At 44.0% G+C, this 14,587-nt stretch overlaps 1 protein-coding gene across 2 annotated transcripts; it reads left to right on the plus strand.

Annotated features, from left to right (window-relative positions):
- Positions 1 to 6,756: 6,756 nt before the first annotated feature.
- On the plus strand, positions 6,757 to 14,253 carry LOC133915637 (mitogen-activated protein kinase kinase kinase 1-like). 2 transcript variants are annotated; one of them, XM_062358868.1, is made up of 9 exons: positions 6,757 to 8,113; positions 10,947 to 11,031; positions 11,153 to 11,215; positions 11,369 to 11,526; positions 12,503 to 12,578; positions 12,664 to 12,723; positions 12,875 to 12,982; positions 13,307 to 13,408; positions 13,561 to 13,699. In XM_062358868.1, the coding sequence occupies exons 1-8, from the start codon at positions 6,936 to 6,938 to the stop codon at positions 13,397 to 13,399; spliced, it is 1,821 nt and encodes a 606-aa protein (XP_062214852.1). In that variant the 5' UTR covers positions 6,757 to 6,935; the 3' UTR covers positions 13,400 to 13,408; positions 13,561 to 13,699. The 2 variants fall into 2 exon arrangements, with proteins under 2 accessions (XP_062214852.1, XP_062214851.1); XM_062358867.1 differs by lacking the exon at positions 13,307 to 13,408 and adding an exon at positions 13,941 to 14,253 and having other exon boundaries at positions 6,761 to 8,113; positions 13,561 to 13,820.
- Positions 14,254 to 14,587: the final 334 nt, after the last annotated feature.

A 14,587-nucleotide genomic window follows, 5' to 3' on the forward strand; every position in this document is an offset into this window, starting at 1 on the left:
TCGATGATCGGTAACAAGTACATGTTCTTTACTGTTATCGCATTCAGTTGTTGAAAGTTTATGCAAAAGCGACAGGTACCTTCCTTCTTCCTGACCAACAGAACCAAAGAGGAGCATGAATTGTTACTGGTCTTAATTAACCCAGTTTTTAGCATCTCGGCAACCTGAGTCTCAATCTCGGCCTTCTGCTCCAACGTGTACGATATGGTCGAATGTTGACTAGATTGACTCCATGAATTAAAGGGATGTGATGACCCCAGTGACGATGAGGAGGTAAGTTTGTTGGTTCAATGAAAATATCAGTAAATTCCTACATAATTTCCTTCACTATATCAGGTATGACAACATCGCCCAGTGGAACTTCTTATGACAGATAAACAATATGTTCATCTGAGTTATTCTTCAGTAAATTATCGAGCTGTATAGCGAAAAGCACCTTGTAGTGATCCAGTTGAGGTGTCACACCTTGTAGCATTATCGGTTTTCCTTTATATCTAAAAACCATCCTTTTCAAGTCCCATTGATTCACCATTGGACTGTGCTCCTCGAGCCAATCTATGTCCAAGATTATATCATAAGAACCAAGAGACAACACTCTGAAATTACTCTCCAAAGTGTGTCCATGTGTCCACCATTTGCATTGAGGAATCTCTCGGTTACATTGCATATAGCCACCATCAGCAATCTTCACACTTATTGATGGAATTAGGAACTATTTGTCTGAGATTTTGGCAGCAGTGTGAGAATTAATGAAACTGTGTGAACTGCCAAAATCCACAAGTATCATCATATCTTGATCGACAATCATACACAACAATCGCACCGTCCGAGCATCATTACCTCCAGTGACCGCTACTTGTGATATTGTCATCATTCTGTCACTGCCAGACTCATCCTCTCGAGCTTGAGCCTCCATTGAGTTATGATCTTGAGGCATCTCTAATAACTCTTTGACCATATGAAGTTGCACAGTAGCTGCACATATATGTTGTTGTCCCCACTTCTCTCCACATTTGAAGCATAGTCCCCGAGCTTGACGATATATGCTCTCAGCATTAATAGATGGTCTTCAGTCTGACGATGATCAGTGGCTCTTGCACTCTCAACTCCACGCTGATTTGTTGTAGGTCCATCTGCAGATGCCTTTGCAGAAGGAACCTGGGCCATTGGTGCACGTAGTCCTCCTCGAACAATGCTCATGCCTTCTCCCGCACGGTTGCTCCGAAATCGGGGTGGCACACCCACACTTTCCTATAGTGAAGTCAACGCATGTGCCATATCGAGGTCCTTTGGCTGGTATAGCACAATCATGGCTTGGATATCCTCCTGAAGCCCATCAATAAAGCATGCAGTGAAAAATATAGGATCAAAAACTTGGTTATGCGCCAAAATTGAATGCTTGATAGGTTCAAATCGTGCCACATAATCCTCCACAGTATTGGTCCTTTGTCCGTCACAGGGCAGGGAAAAAAGTAGGTCAATAATGCAAAGTGAAAAACGAGGGCAAACAAGCAATAGGAATAAAAACCCTTAGCCTCATGGAGTAACATAAAAGTGATAAGAGATCGAGCGTCAGCTCGGGTGGCAAGGCTTGCCGTTTAGCAGCCTACCCACCAGCATTTGAACCCCATGTTCAACGTTGGTGCTCACTTGGAGGTGTTAACCTTCAGTTGCTCTCGGGATGGGTCCCAGGCTAGGTTTAGAGTACGCATACATGTGCACGTTAAGCAGGATGTGCGAGCACACTGAGGATCTAGAGCTCTCCAATCTATTATTAGCATGTGTATAGGATGCTCACACGTGTGTCTACATAGGACGTGTGAGTGGGTTATGTGCCTCCTCATATGCACCCTATAAAAAAAGTGAGAGGCCCACGTACTAAACATTGCCACACGTCCGTACGAGCTGAGGGGGTGTGCTTCCGGTGTGGAGACGGAGTGCCCAAGCCTCTTTCCCACTTACCGTCCAGTAAAACAGGCCTTGCCCACGTGCTGATCCAAGTGGCGCATTGCCTACCTCACCTGCTAGTCCAATGGAGCCTCGCCCACTTACCGTATCAAATGGGCCTAACCACTTGCTTCTCTCCTTCACCAAACAGTCTAACTAAGGATAGCCCATTTCCCTTTCATTAAACAACAACAACAATTGAAGCCCACTAACAAAACTGACACACTCCTCTAAAAAATTGACACAGGCTAAGTACGCATCAACATCCAACGGCCAGCAACTCGCGTGTTGCTGTTGCAATCGACCGCTTTGTTACATCTCTCGGTAGGTGAAGTCTAGGCAGCAGTGGCGGTCAGCCTGGCGGCCCTGTTAGCGGCGGATCTCGAAGGCATTGTCGATGACTGGCGACGCCAGTGCCTCGAGACGGTGGCACAACGGACGATGGAGACATGTCCAAGCGAAGGAAGATGTGGAGGAGGCAATCGCTTGGAATAGAGGATAGTGAGCAGCCACAAGAATCTAGCTAGGAACATGTACACGGAATGTCATATACTCATATCACATATAGAGAGCTATTTGGTTACATGGTTAACCGAGTCCGAGTACATGTCATGTTGCACGTCACTAGTGGCATAAGTGGTGAAGCTAGGTATGTATTGGCACTAGAGTAATTTGTTATTTTGACCATATGTACATAGAGGAAAAATGAGTTCTAGAAGCTATATTTACTTAGATTGTATATTTGACACTGCTATGTTTAAGTTCTAGCTTCACCCATATGTCACGCATGTATACAGAGTTTGCCTTAAGCCATATTTAGCATAGTTGCAGATTTAAGATTTCTTAGAGTTGCTCAAACCTAGCTTTAAAAAATCCTGTATTTGAAGTTGTTGATAAATTGAGAGTATTTAGTTAAGTCATTTAGTTTTTATTTAGACTAAAAATAAAAATTTAAAAAACTTTATTTATCATACAAACTTTAGATCCACTATGGATCTCAAAGCTGAAGTTGTAACAAACATACACTTAGTCTAGGAATAGCTAGAAGTTCTATACATATTTGTTTTTGCAAGGGTCGATACCCTACGTAGAAAAACCAATACTTGGTCAAAAAGGATTGCAAAAATACCAGGTTTTAAATTTCTAAGTATTTCTTTAGAAGATCCAAATTCTAATGCTGTATGTATGTGATTGTAAATTATCTTTTGAGAGCATATGCATTGATTGTAATGGTCGGCTGCATGCCTCCTACGAGGTATTTCTTACACTAACGATCTTCCTGACCTCCTCTCAACAACCCCCCCCCCCTCCCACGGGAGGGCATTTCCTACAGTAACGACCTTCCTGATCTCCTGTCTTGCACGAGGCGTTCTCCCTAATCGTCCTGACTCGCCGAAGAAACGTCCTGATCCAAAGCTGGACGCAGGACCGCAACCTGGAGCACCAACTTCTCCTCCTGGTCCCCATCTGCCACCGAAAACCCAAATGCACATAAGCAATCCCTGCACTGGCATGCGCGTAGTTATTTCACGTGCAGACACAAACGGATATCTTTGTATCTTACAGCGACGTCGCCGCCGGCGCTGACAACGGGATCCGACTTCCATTCGCCCCACTCCAGCAACGGCGGGCCTCTCTGCTGCTCCCCCCCCCCCCACCCCCGCGTCGTCGCCGCAGCTGTTGCGCGTACGCGAGCAGCAGAGCCCGGCGGTTGTAGCCGCCGGCCCGCGTTGGCATCGATGGCGCGCGCGTGGTGGCCGTGGACGCGCCATGGCTGATGGGACGGTGGCGGCGCGGCAACTCCCCGTAGGTGGACACGATCACCTTCGCATCCATGGATGGCATTGCCATTTCGATCCGTTGATACGATCGTGTGAGCAGGGTAAATATAGGGAGACCGGTTAACGAGAGCGCTGGCGGTGTAAGAGCACGCACATGCACATATTGTTTTTCTGGTGCATGGGATCGATCAATCGGTAGCCGTGTCGGCCATGCAACAGTTCAACAGCATGCGCAAAGATAGTGTCTTGTGACTTGTGAGGACAGTTCAGCTCGGTCGCTCTCATCAGACGGAAGAGGTAGCTGTTAAACATGGGTTAATCTCCTCCCCAAAGAAATCATAAGTTAATTCGAAAGGGACGTGCAAGGCTAGTAACAATGTGTGGCTCAAATCAGGAGAAGAAAAGACTAGTGTGTGATGGGATGCTTTGACTAGAGTGGGAGAAAACATAGGATCTCTTGAATGGTCATTTGGTGCAGGTAATTTAATCCGAAAGGAAGCCAGCTAGACTCGACATTATTTAGTCTCTTTACTCTTTTTTTTTTTGCGAAGATAGTGTCTCTTTACATTGGTGAAAAGAAGAATCCAGAAGATCGAATGGAGAACTGTCACTCTCTCTTGCAAATTTGATATGCTGCTACATATTATCCGATATGTACACTAGGAAAAATGCTTCATTTTGCTAAGACATAAAAGAAATTAAAGTTGCACTTGCACCGCACAGCTTCAACTCATAACACAGGATGAGTTATGCAAAATATTGCTGCAACGCATAAAATTTGCAATCTGAATTTCTGATGGTGATATGTGGGTGGGATCTGAATTTGCGACTCATAGAATATTGCTACAACCCGAGTCACTATTGTCAAATATCAATCTCACGTGAAAAAGAGTGATGCTATATTTCAAATGTCTAAAAATACCATATTTTTCATTCGACCAACCATAATCACATGATATGCGTTTGTCACTCCCACCATATTAACCTCTTAGTTTTGTAGCTCCCTACCCTAACATTGGTCCATCCGGTGGTCCTTGATTGACTACATCGGCGGCACCCTCGTTGCCTCCCGCTCTGCCTATGCGCCCACCTCCTCCGCTAGGCTTGCCTCCCTCCTGTATGAGTTTTTCTAAGCCTAGTGACTAAGGAAGCCTCCCTTCCCTCCCCTAATCTCTGTCGCCAGTCGCAATTCTTCATTGCCTGAGACATCGATCGATCTCGTTTTCAGGCATATGATCATTACGAGGTGTATTTATATTTTTTTAACATTTTTTAATTAAGGTAAACTCAAGGCATGTTTGGTTTGTGAGATGATGTTAGATAAGAGATATCCATTTATATTTTTGAGACGTTTGATTGGAGTACGGGTGGATGGTATCATCCAACTTTTGGAAATACTTTTCAAATACGTTGGATAAAGTGATCTATTCATTTTGGCCGGATGAGGTCATCCATCTTAGCTAATTAGGATCATGAGTAAAATAATTAGTGATAATTAGCATGTTATATTACTAATTAATATTTATTACTGTGAGATTATGGTTGTTAAGTGTTAGTGTGTTTATTAGTGTACTATTGGTGTGTCGATTAGAGTATGATTAGTAATAATTAGCATATTTTGTTATTAATGAGTAATTGCTATGATTAGATTAGCATTGATAAGTGTTAAATACATATTGATTAGTATATGATTAACTATTATTATTTAAAATTAAGAGATATAATTTAGTTAATTACTCTTATCTTATCCACACTTATCTCTCCAATCAAACAGAAAACTAACTCATTCTATCTTATCAATTAAGCAATTTAGATGAAGATATGAAAAAAAAGGAACAATTATATCTTATCTATCCTTACTCTCCCACCAAACGAACCTATACTAACTAAGATTACTCAGCGGGAAAGAAAAAGCCAGCTCGCGTCGACATGGGGAGCGCGCGCATGACGCTCACGCATCGCGCCAGCATTGCGTTCACACGCGGCACTCCGCAGGTGGGAACACATTCACGTCGCAGTCGAGCACGTAAACTACGCATTCACGTCGCAGTTGAGACCCCGCCGGAGAATGTTCAATACAATTCAGTTGGTCTCTCTCGCACAAAAGATCAGCGAGGGATAAGACGATGGAAGGTTTAGGCTACACAGACCCGTTTAGAAAAAAAGAAAAGGGATTTTCCCGGTTCCTGCTGGAATCGAACTGTTCATGGTGAAGTTCATGCATTCACCATGAGACTCTTAGGTTCTGAACAGGGTATAAGAGCAGTATATGCCACTAGGGAACCCCATTTGAGTAGCTCAACCAATGTAAAGAAGATGACACGGTACTCCAGCATAATCCCAGGTGCTGTTTTCCAATCCAACAGCTGAGAATAGTGGCTGTTATCGCAGTCCCAGGCCAGTTCGTCCCAAATTGTCTTGCCTGCTTCCCCGGCAACCGCCGCCGTGCGCAGTGCGCGCCACAGCCGTTGACAGGCGGTGGATCAGGCAACGGCCGCCGTTCACACGCTCCCGCCCCACTGACCTCACATCCACGCCAACGGCAGCCATCCCCATTTATTTACCCCTCCGCTCCGACACTGACGTCCGGGCCCCACGCAAGGCTGAATCGACCTCTTCTTGATCGTTTAAAACCATATTCCTTTTATTTTATTTTTTTTAATTTTCTTTCCCGTCCTCATTCTTTTTATTTTTTTTCCATATCTAATAACTTCTTTTAAAAAAATCGTAAAAGAAAGGGAGAATCAATAACTCTGAAAATTCCGTTATAAAAAAACTGTAAAAAAAAATCGTAAAAACGCGGAAGTAAACGGAAATCTCTTAAAAAAATATCGTCCCGAAGAGAAACAGGTGGGCGTAACCTTACCGCTTCCCCACCCTCGTCGTCGGAGTCAACCCGCGTCCAGCCAGTCCTCCACCCCTTCCTTAAACCCACCCACGGAAAAACCAGCCGCCCAGCTCCGCCTCTCTGTTGTTGGGCCCGGTAAAATTTGGACCCACCTGGCATTGGCTTGAAGCTTGTTTCTTTTCTGCTGAAAGTTCACGACGCCAACCCCATACGCCACTTCTCCTCCCGGCGAGCAGCCGCGCTCCTTCCCCAAATCCTTCCTCGATGCCGCAGCGCAACCGCAGCTGTGAAATCGAGTTCGAATTCCGACGGGCTCCCATGGAGCTGAGCAAGTAGGCGTTGGTCTGCTCCTCGTATGGATGCAGATGTTCTCGTGGAGCCGTAAGCAATCCTCCTCCGCCGCCTCCTCCTCCGGCCGCCGCGGCGGGGTGGACGCCTCCATGGACTCCAGCAGCCGCGGCGGCAGCGGGAGCGGGAGCCGCGGACGGAGCCCGCGGCTGGATCGCCGCAACGCGGCTAAGCGCATCGACTACGAGGTGGGGGCCGGGGCGGCCGCGTCGGTGGGCGCGTCGTGGTCGTCCTCGTCGTCCGCGGAGCAGCGGTCGCCGGGGTTCCGCCCGTCGCGCTCGCTCGACATGGCCCCCGGGCCGCCCGGCGCCGACTTCCGCATCAGCGGGAGCGTGGAGGGAGAGGTCGACGAGCTCTGCCGCAGCCTGGGGCTCTCGGGGCCCGAGGAGTTCGCCATCCCCGTCGCTGCCTGGGAGGCGCGCAAGGCGCGGTCCAACTCCGACCTCCTCCCGCGCTCCCGCCTCGTCCCGTCCCTTCCCGCCGACGAACTCTCGCCCGTCGCCCGCTCGGTCTCCGCGCCCGAGGCCCAGCCGACTCTCTCCGTCCCTGCCCCCATTTCTGAGGAGTCCCTCCACTCTTCGTCCACTTCCACTGCCACCGACTCGGCGGAGGAGCCCACCGTTGCGACGCCCGAGGAATCCCCCAAGGCTGCCCCTGCCGTTGCTGTTGTGGCTCCCGCCGCAGGCTTGCCCCTTCCTTCGCCAAGGAGGGGAGGCGGGGAGGTCGGGATACGGGGCGCCCGGCCGCCCGTGCTCTCCCCACCTCCGCCAATCACGACACTCGCGCCTCCGCCGGTTAGGAGGTCCATTGTTGCTGATGACATGACTAGGTCTGCTTGGGACATTGTGCAGTCGTTTGCTCCCAGGGAAGAGAGAAGTGAACTGGGAGGGGCTCATGAACGTGTGGACACTGGTCACATGTTAGACACGGAAAAAGAGGACGAGGTTGAGGATGAGGTGGCAGCGGTGGAGGGGGAGCTAAAAGAGTTGAGAATAGGAGAGACGTTCGAAGGGTTCACCGGAACATCTTCGTTGTCCACAACGAATGATGACGATGCATCCAGTACGACTACGGAGGCTATGTTAATCATCTCACCGAATGGCAAGTTAAGGCGAAAGATTAAGTCATGGATGCGTGGTGCTCTTCTGGGAAGCGGCTCATTCGGGATGGTGTTCGAGGGGATCAGTGAGTAAGTGCCAGTGCTAGCTTGAATTTTATTGTGTCCTCATGTCATTTGCATAGTTACTCTCAGTTATCAAAGACGTACTGCTGCCTTTTGTTTAATTTAGGCATATCTTAAAAGTTGTCCTGTTATTTGGCCTTTTCTTCGATTCTTTTGATGAAATATAGGCTTAGCTAGTCCAAATAGCATCTTTTGTAGAACTTGGCACACCTTGTGCCTAGAGTTTACCTCCAGTCATGATTTAGGTAGACAACTGAACATTAGGTTTTTGTAATTCGTTTTAATTTTATAGACTGAAGTTCCATAGCTCAGCAAGGAAATCTGAATGCTATAGAACTCCAAAGAAACATGGTTTGGCAGTATAAGAGGGCAGACCACTGAAGCATTTAAATGGACAAGATTTGTTACCCCAATTTCCTGTCAATGTGTATGCCAACCACTAAAACTTGGTGTAGGTCACAAGATCCCATATGTCATCGAGAGGAAATATTTATTGCTTGTCAACAGCATACTTCAAACGGACACCTTTTGAATAAACATGAAGCTGTGGTTAACAACAGTGGCAGACCCGGGAATTTTAGGTGGCAGGGGTGAAATTTTACCTAGAAATTAAAAGGGCACGATGCACTCGACGTTCAATATAAGTAATTGTTCAAATCACATTCAATATCACAGGAACCACATAAAAAATGCCAAAAATGTATAGCACGGCATAAAGGCAATAAATTTTACTAATTTTGACTCGCAATGCTTGAACCACTCATTAGATGCTCCCAAAACTTTAGAGAATCCAGCAGATACCTTACAAGAACAAAAATATATGAATTCAGATGTTAGTCACAAATAACGCCTACAACAAACAAGATAACATAAGGAATCAAGCATACACAGTTACAAAACAAACATCAATACAATATTCATCCCTCAATGCTCATCACAGATGACTAGATGTATAGAACTCTGGATTAGACAATCAGTATTGCACTACACCGATTGTGATTTAGGGGAACTTACTATTCCGGTGTTGGTAGGGGAGGATGGGACATTGGGTGTAGGAGATCGGGTGGCATTGGGCAACACAGTGTCTGGGCTCCTTTCCATCGCCGTCAGGCAATTGGTGGCTCGGCGCCACGCCAGTGTCACCTCTCGGAGCTCGGGCAGATGGGATCACGACCTCATAGGAGTCACACCCTCACCTCCTCACAGGAGAATGGTGTTGTAGACGCTGGACGGGCTCGGCCATTCGGGGATCATGCTATCAGGGCGTCAAGCGGATCGGCCGCCAGCAGTCCGTGGATGGGCGCTGGCATGCCGTGTCGCGCCGCCACCTGCTAATTGTTGTCCAACTTAGTCTCGGGAGCACGTTGCAGCTGCATGCGGACTGCTCGGTAGTCGGCAAGCAAATCGGGCCTCGCCTCGGGAGCATGCTGCAGCGCGGACCGCTCGGGAACTAAAGGTTGGACGTCTGGACTGGGCAACTCAAGCCCACATGGGGCAGCCTAGGCTAGGGAAGTGGGCAGGGTACTCTAAGTTCGGCCCAGAGACCTGGGGTGGCTGCCCCTAGGGTGGGTCCACCCCTGGTTAACAACCGATTTGTTTGTGATCCCTTTATGTCCAAAGCACCTGACAATGCGCTGGTCAACATATCATAACAGGCAGTGTGTTGCTTTTGGTCTGTCCAGTGATCTCGAGTCTCGATGCTCACCACATTTGTCATTTGTTGGTTTACTATATTCCCAAAAAGGCAAAAATGCTCAGATTGCTATTTATAAGTTGCCTTGTTTTTCTTAAGTCTGTCATCTTTTGTGACCATTTTATTTATATGGTGATAAGTGGATTGTTTGATTGGATGTTGATCTAATGGCTAAAAAAGGTAACATATACCTAAGAAAAATATGTCACTTTACAAATAGAAAATTCCAAAATTGTTTACCCCACACAACATGGACATGGTGTTGACAAAACACAGAAAGACTATATGTCAGGACAATTAACTTTAGTTCTCAGAACCTTATATAGGTAATTATGTACCATATCACATCTTGCAAATATCTTGTGATGGTGCGACTTGCGAGTGTAACATGCATATGAACACTGTGTATGCAAAATCCAGTGTATATGGATTGCCAGTAATCTATAAATTACTGGTGGCGAGCTGAGAGAGCACTGGAGCCATTACTGTTATAGCATGAATTAGCCTTTTTGAAGTCAATATCTCTGTTATCTCATGTTATCTAATTTTCTAGGACTAAGGGATAAGTTTTGATTTGACTTATTTTGAAGAGCCATAACAAGCATCCTTCTGTACATAGCACTTGCCATGAAGTCCAAGCGCGCATAATAACCTGGTCAAACTGTGATGGAATATATTGGGTGCTCTATCTTGTTTACTGTTTCACCAGTCTGGGCAAACTTAAGATAGGCTTTAGGGCGTAGGTTGAGTTTGGCGAAATTATAGCATACAGTACGGTATGGAACAAGTACTCTCGCAACAGACATTTTATTGCTTGATTTCCAACTGCTTTGCCATCAGTAACTTGCTTAAGGCTACTTTATGGTAAACTGTGCCGAAAAGAACCTTTGTAGTTGCAAATTGCAACCTTTTGAAGATGTAGTTAACTGATTAACAGTATACAGGCGATTTTCTTTCATGCAAAATACTTTAGGAATTTAATGCCTCATTCAGCTTCAAAAGATTCTTAGGAGTGACAGAGAGAATGTATCTCACCTGGTTATAGAAGTTAAGTCAAGCACCACTTAAAATAGTGTAAAGTGTATTCTTCTTCTTTTGCCGTGCCATTTGAAAATAATTTATTTTATTTTAATGATATCTATGCAGCGAAGGTGCGTTTTTTGCTGTGAAGGAAGTATCTTTGCTTGACCAAGGAAGCAACGCGCAACAATCTATTCTTGCACTTGAACAGGTTATAGCTGCTGATCTTGATTGTTATTTGCTGATTAATCTTATAATATCATCTGTTGTCTGAGCAGCTACATCTGTCATTATTTGTGCACAGCTCTAATTTTAAGTTTTGTGGTTTCCAGGAAATTGCACTCCTAAGTCAGTTTGAACATGAAAATATAGTCCAGTATTATGGAACTGACAAGGTACTCTGCAGTTTATTTGATGTTTCCTGGTTATGCATTAAGTTCTAGAGATGATTTAATTTAAGTAATCATTATGTTATTCACACAATTTATTTATGTGCATATCTTAGTACTATCGTTCAACTCATGTGACATGTTTACGTTTCATTGCAGGAAGAATCTAAACTCTATATTTTTATTGAGCTTGTTACACAAGGTTCTCTTTCATCCCTCTATCAAAAGTATAAACTACGAGAATCACAAGTCTCTGCATACACAAGGCAGATTCTTAACGGATTGGTTTATCTCCATGAGCGAAATGTGGTTCACAGGTATAAAGCTGCCCGTTTTTTAATATTTGGAAATAATTTAATGCTTGCGATGTTGTAGCGGTAACAATTTGTTTTTTAAACCTTGTTTCCAACAAAGAATAACGTGAGACAGGAAAAATGAGCTTTTTTAGCCCATCTCTCATTCATTTATATTGTGAATAGTATATTTGGGGAACAAATCTGCTTTCTAGTATCTACTTCTGGAACTAACACCAACTGGTCCACCTTCTTAAGAACTTTGCATGCAGCCATGCACACTGTTTAATAAATGGGATGCCTAGCGCTTAATTACTGCCTAGACCGCCTAGGCGGCTGCCTAGCTTGCCTAGGCGCTAGGCATCACCCCACAGCCCACGTAACTACTAGTGCTTTTTAAAACACTGACCATGCACTGCACAGTCCTGAAGGCTGGAGGTTATATTGTTCCTCACGTCTCATAAACAAATGAAGCTATTTGTATGTAGGACCTTATCCTTCCTTTTTTTTTTCGTGTGTCTATTCTTGGGTGGCATGTGAGGTTGAAATGCAGGGTTAGTATGAAATTGAGAAATTCTCAGTTAAAGTTTATGATTGTCTTCCACACTAAGAATTTGGGTTGTGAACCCCCTTGAAGAGGCCAGCTAACACAATAGATGGAGTACAACCTGTCTGACAACCAAGTATTACCATAGGTTGTGAGCATCTGTAGGCTAACCCTGTTAGAGTGAGCACCTGGTTAGCTCACTATCAGCATTTAAGGTACTCCAGATCAAGAACAACTTAAATTTCTTATTGGAACCTCGCAAAATCTGGATTGTTTTAAAACTTGGATAAACATGCACGCTAACTCGGCACTGATAGTTGTGAAACATTATAAATGAGATAGTTCATTATCTTTCTTAATGTTGTTCATTCCTTTTTGGGGGCATGGGATTTGTCCATTTGGTGTTTCCATTACAATAATTTTGGTCAGCTGAAACAATTGCTTCATATCCAGAGATATCAAGTGTGCCAATATATTGGTTCATGCAAATGGATCTGTAAAGCTTGCAGATTTTGGATTGGCAAAGGAGGTGAGCCTCCGTCCTTCTTCTCAGTTATTTGCACGCTCTCATGACAAATTGTCTTATGGTGGCAGTTTTCATGTTCGAATTTCAGATGTCAAAAATTAATATGCTAAGATCATGCAAAGGAAGTGTTTACTGGATGGCACCAGAGGTAAAAGTTACAATTTAGCATTTCTTATTACTGTCATGTAACTATCATTCTTTGTGTTGAGAATGTTCAATTTTTATGTTATTTTGCCACATTTGAACAATACTTGCGTTGTGTCGCTTGACCGGAACTGAATGCACCTTCTCATTTTCAGGTTATTAATCCTAAAAAGATGTATGGGCCTTCGGCTGATATATGGAGCCTTGGCTGCACTGTGTTGGAAATGCTAACCCGTCAAATACCATTTCCTAATATGGAGTGGGTATGTCATGTTTCAACTTTACAGTTTACAGTTACATGACAGCGTTTACCCCATATTGTTTCAAATATTTGCAAGTTTAACTTGTGTTTATTGCGCTAGGCCTTATTTGATGTTTAGAATATTAAATTTTTGGATGAGAGTGTAGAAATTACGATGCAGAAAAACTTATATTCTCTATTTGACTTTACAATAAAGAAGCGCTAGAATTATAATGTTAACAATTTTCCCCCTTTTCTGTTAAATTAGTTAATTGGGATTTGGGGCAGAGCAGTGGGAACTCATTGTTTATTTTCCTTCTGAGCCAGTATATTGCATCTCTTGTAGTTTAAAATTGGAATTACATCAATTGTATCCTTGTGGCTACAAAGATTTATTGGACCTGCTGCTGCCTCAGTCAAGGTCTTTCCATCATTTTGAGCACTTTGGGTGAGAATCGTGCATTTATTAGTTTGTGAGATCATTTTTATGTAAAATGTGTTTTTCCCTTAATAATGTTCTCTATAACCATTAAAGTTGTAACCTACTTGGGCCCAATATTGGTCTCCATCTCTCCGCTAATGTAGCTTTGCTACTTGTAGACAAATGCTTTCTTCAAGATTGGAAAAGGGGAACAACCTCCTATTCCCAACTACCTGTCAAAAGAAGCTCAAGATTTCATTGGCCAGTGTGTAAGAGTTGACCCAGAGAAACGGCCTTCTGCATCACAACTTTTGGAGCACCCATTTGTGAACAGGCCGCTGCGAGCTTCATTTGAATCTTCATCTCCCCCTGCCATCCGCTTGTAGTATTGATAGTGGAGTGTTTCTCTTTGTGAAGCCAATGCTCAGGTCAGGTGCTGGTAAGTTTTTCTTTCTACCCGAGGAATGATCAATCTTTCTCAATTTTTGAGATATTTTAGTTAAATATATTTTTTCACCAGTGTAAACATTACTTGATCAGTGTCGTGTATGCTTTGCAGATCGTCATGATTTCCACTCCCGGTGCCAGAAAGGAACTACGCGGGCTTGTTTATGATGTAGTTTAGCATATGTAGTCAGTAGGGTTAGTGAGCTTCAGCATTGACTGTGTTTTATTGGATTATTTGGGTATTCTTCATCAGGCAAAGGGTTCTCTTCTTGAGGACATTCAGTAGATTTTTGTACATTTGGTAGGTAAAAGGGCTGGAATTGCCTGTGATAGAGTGATGTAGGGTTAGTCGATGTTTGTAAATGTTTGACGTCACCACTCTTCTCACCATGGTTTGTTGCTCGAAAAGCAACTCGGAGCATTGACTCGCCTGTGTTGTATTTCTTTATAGGTGAGACTTGCTTTATCTCACAAGAACGCACAATTCGCATTTGTAGACACAGAATTGTTGTATATATTGCGAAATAGTGAGCATGGAAATAATTCCATAAATAAAAATTGAACAACAAAACAACACATATCCATTAAACATGATCTTGCATGATAGTAACAGTATTTCATAAACACAAATATCTGTCATCATGTTTAAAATATCAACAGAACAAGAAGTGGCTACTGTAAGAAAATTGCTCTCAAAAGATGAATAACAATTGGTCTAAGAACTTCTATAGTTCTTTCATGGACACATCATTAACTAGA

Source organism: Phragmites australis, chromosome 4, assembly GCF_958298935.1.
Source record: "Phragmites australis chromosome 4, lpPhrAust1.1, whole genome shotgun sequence".
NCBI classification, from domain to species: Eukaryota; Viridiplantae; Streptophyta; class Magnoliopsida; order Poales; family Poaceae; genus Phragmites; species Phragmites australis.